The sequence below is a fragment of the Orycteropus afer genome, unplaced genomic scaffold (genome assembly GCF_000298275.1).
Source record: "Orycteropus afer afer isolate SDZICR_OR568_19922 unplaced genomic scaffold, OryAfe1.0 scaffold00038, whole genome shotgun sequence".
NCBI classification, from domain to species: Eukaryota; Metazoa; Chordata; class Mammalia; order Tubulidentata; family Orycteropodidae; genus Orycteropus; species Orycteropus afer.
In genome coordinates, this window is record NW_006921625.1 from 9,107,396 (window position 1) to 9,108,819 (window position 1,424).

The window sequence follows — 1,424 nt, forward strand, 5'->3', positions numbered from 1 at the left end:
ACTCTTCAGAACCTTTGCCTGTTGCTCTGACCATAATTCAAGGTGGGGGATGGAAGGGGAGGTGCACTTGCTGCTCCTTTGGGGCAACAAGGGACTCTGATGTTTGCAGGCGTGCATGTGGCTGAGTGCTGGGTTTGGAAATGCTGGGTGCAGTCGGCAGTGCTGAGTAAAAGCCTTTGATGTACAGGTACAGAATGCAAAACTCTCAGACACACAGGTTTAGAACAAGATTTGCAGAATTCCTGCCCTAGAAAGAGGGATGCCAGGTTGGAGAAGTTAGGGAATGGGAAGTGTGGAGCTGAGAGGCCAGAGAAGTGTGACGTCACACAGCCGTGGGGCCAAGTCGCATCAGCCCAGCTTCGGCCCCTGCCAGTGCAGGCCGTATGGGGGCTTGGTGTGTGCAAAGGAGCTGGGTTGAGCAGTGGGGGTTATGAGGTATGGGCAAGCAGGGAGAGTGCTGAGAGAGGGACAAAGGAGACACAAGAGGGACTTTTGAAAACCGAGAACAGATAACGACTCTCTACAAACAGAAAAAGGAGCAGGAAACTCCGCTTAGTTCATATGCATTAAAACGCTGTTAGATATACTACATGGGTGGTCCTGCGGGGTGCAAACGGTTAATGCCCTCGTGCACCTTGGGAAGAAGGCCTGCCAATCCACTTCCCCAAACCCAGCCATTGGGAAGCCCGTGGAGCCCAGTTCTGTTCCGACCACGTGGGGATGCCGCGAGTGGGAGGCGACTGAGGACAGTTGGTGCATGGTGACGTTGGAAGTCTACGGCGCCTGCATCTGCCATTTTTTATTGTTAGGAATGTGATGGGAAGGGCCAGACGTTTCCCGGGGAATTGCCACAGATGCTTTGGTTTCATGGCCTCCAGTCCACAGAAACCAGAAGGACATCTAATTCCCACGGTCCCTCTTTGCTTCTGTACAAATGTGGTGGCCTGGTGCTGTTTTGACGCTCGCTGTTCTGTAAAAACAGAGCTGGGGCCTGAGGTGACTACAGGAACAAAGACACCTGCTGGGGGCTTGTTCGGGACCAGCGTAGACTTGTTGGAATGTGAGACGCGGTGGGAAGGGCGGGGAGGCGGGAGGTGGCGCCTTTGCACCGGAACTCAGAGCAGTTGTCGCGTTTTGCACGTGGATTTCCATCATCGCCCCGATGGCGTGATTTCACCACCACGGGTGGTAAAAACACCCATTTATTTTGTTCACAGGTTGTACTCAGACTATCTCTACTTCGCAAGTTCGAATAAGTCTGCAGACGACTTCCACGAGAAGGTGGCCGAGGCGCTGCAGCTGTTTGAGAGCTGCTTGCTCGAGGGCTCCCTGCGCGCCTGCGCCTACAACAACACGCTCAACAACGCCATGCCGGTACGTAGGCCGCCGCCGGCGCCACCCGAGGGCGTGTTCCGTGCAGGGGC

At 55.0% G+C, this 1,424-nt stretch overlaps 1 protein-coding gene across 1 annotated transcript in view; it reads left to right on the forward strand.

Annotated features, from left to right (window-relative positions):
- The window catches only part of CHST15 (carbohydrate sulfotransferase 15), a 38,975-nt gene that overhangs the window by 32,683 nt on the left and 4,868 nt on the right, over nucleotides 1-1,424 (forward strand). The window contains exon 5 of the mRNA XM_007936809.1: nucleotides 1,218-1,374. Within this exon, the coding sequence (XP_007935000.1) occupies nucleotides 1,218-1,374 (157 nt within the window). The remainder of the gene's footprint in view (nucleotides 1-1,217; nucleotides 1,375-1,424) is intronic.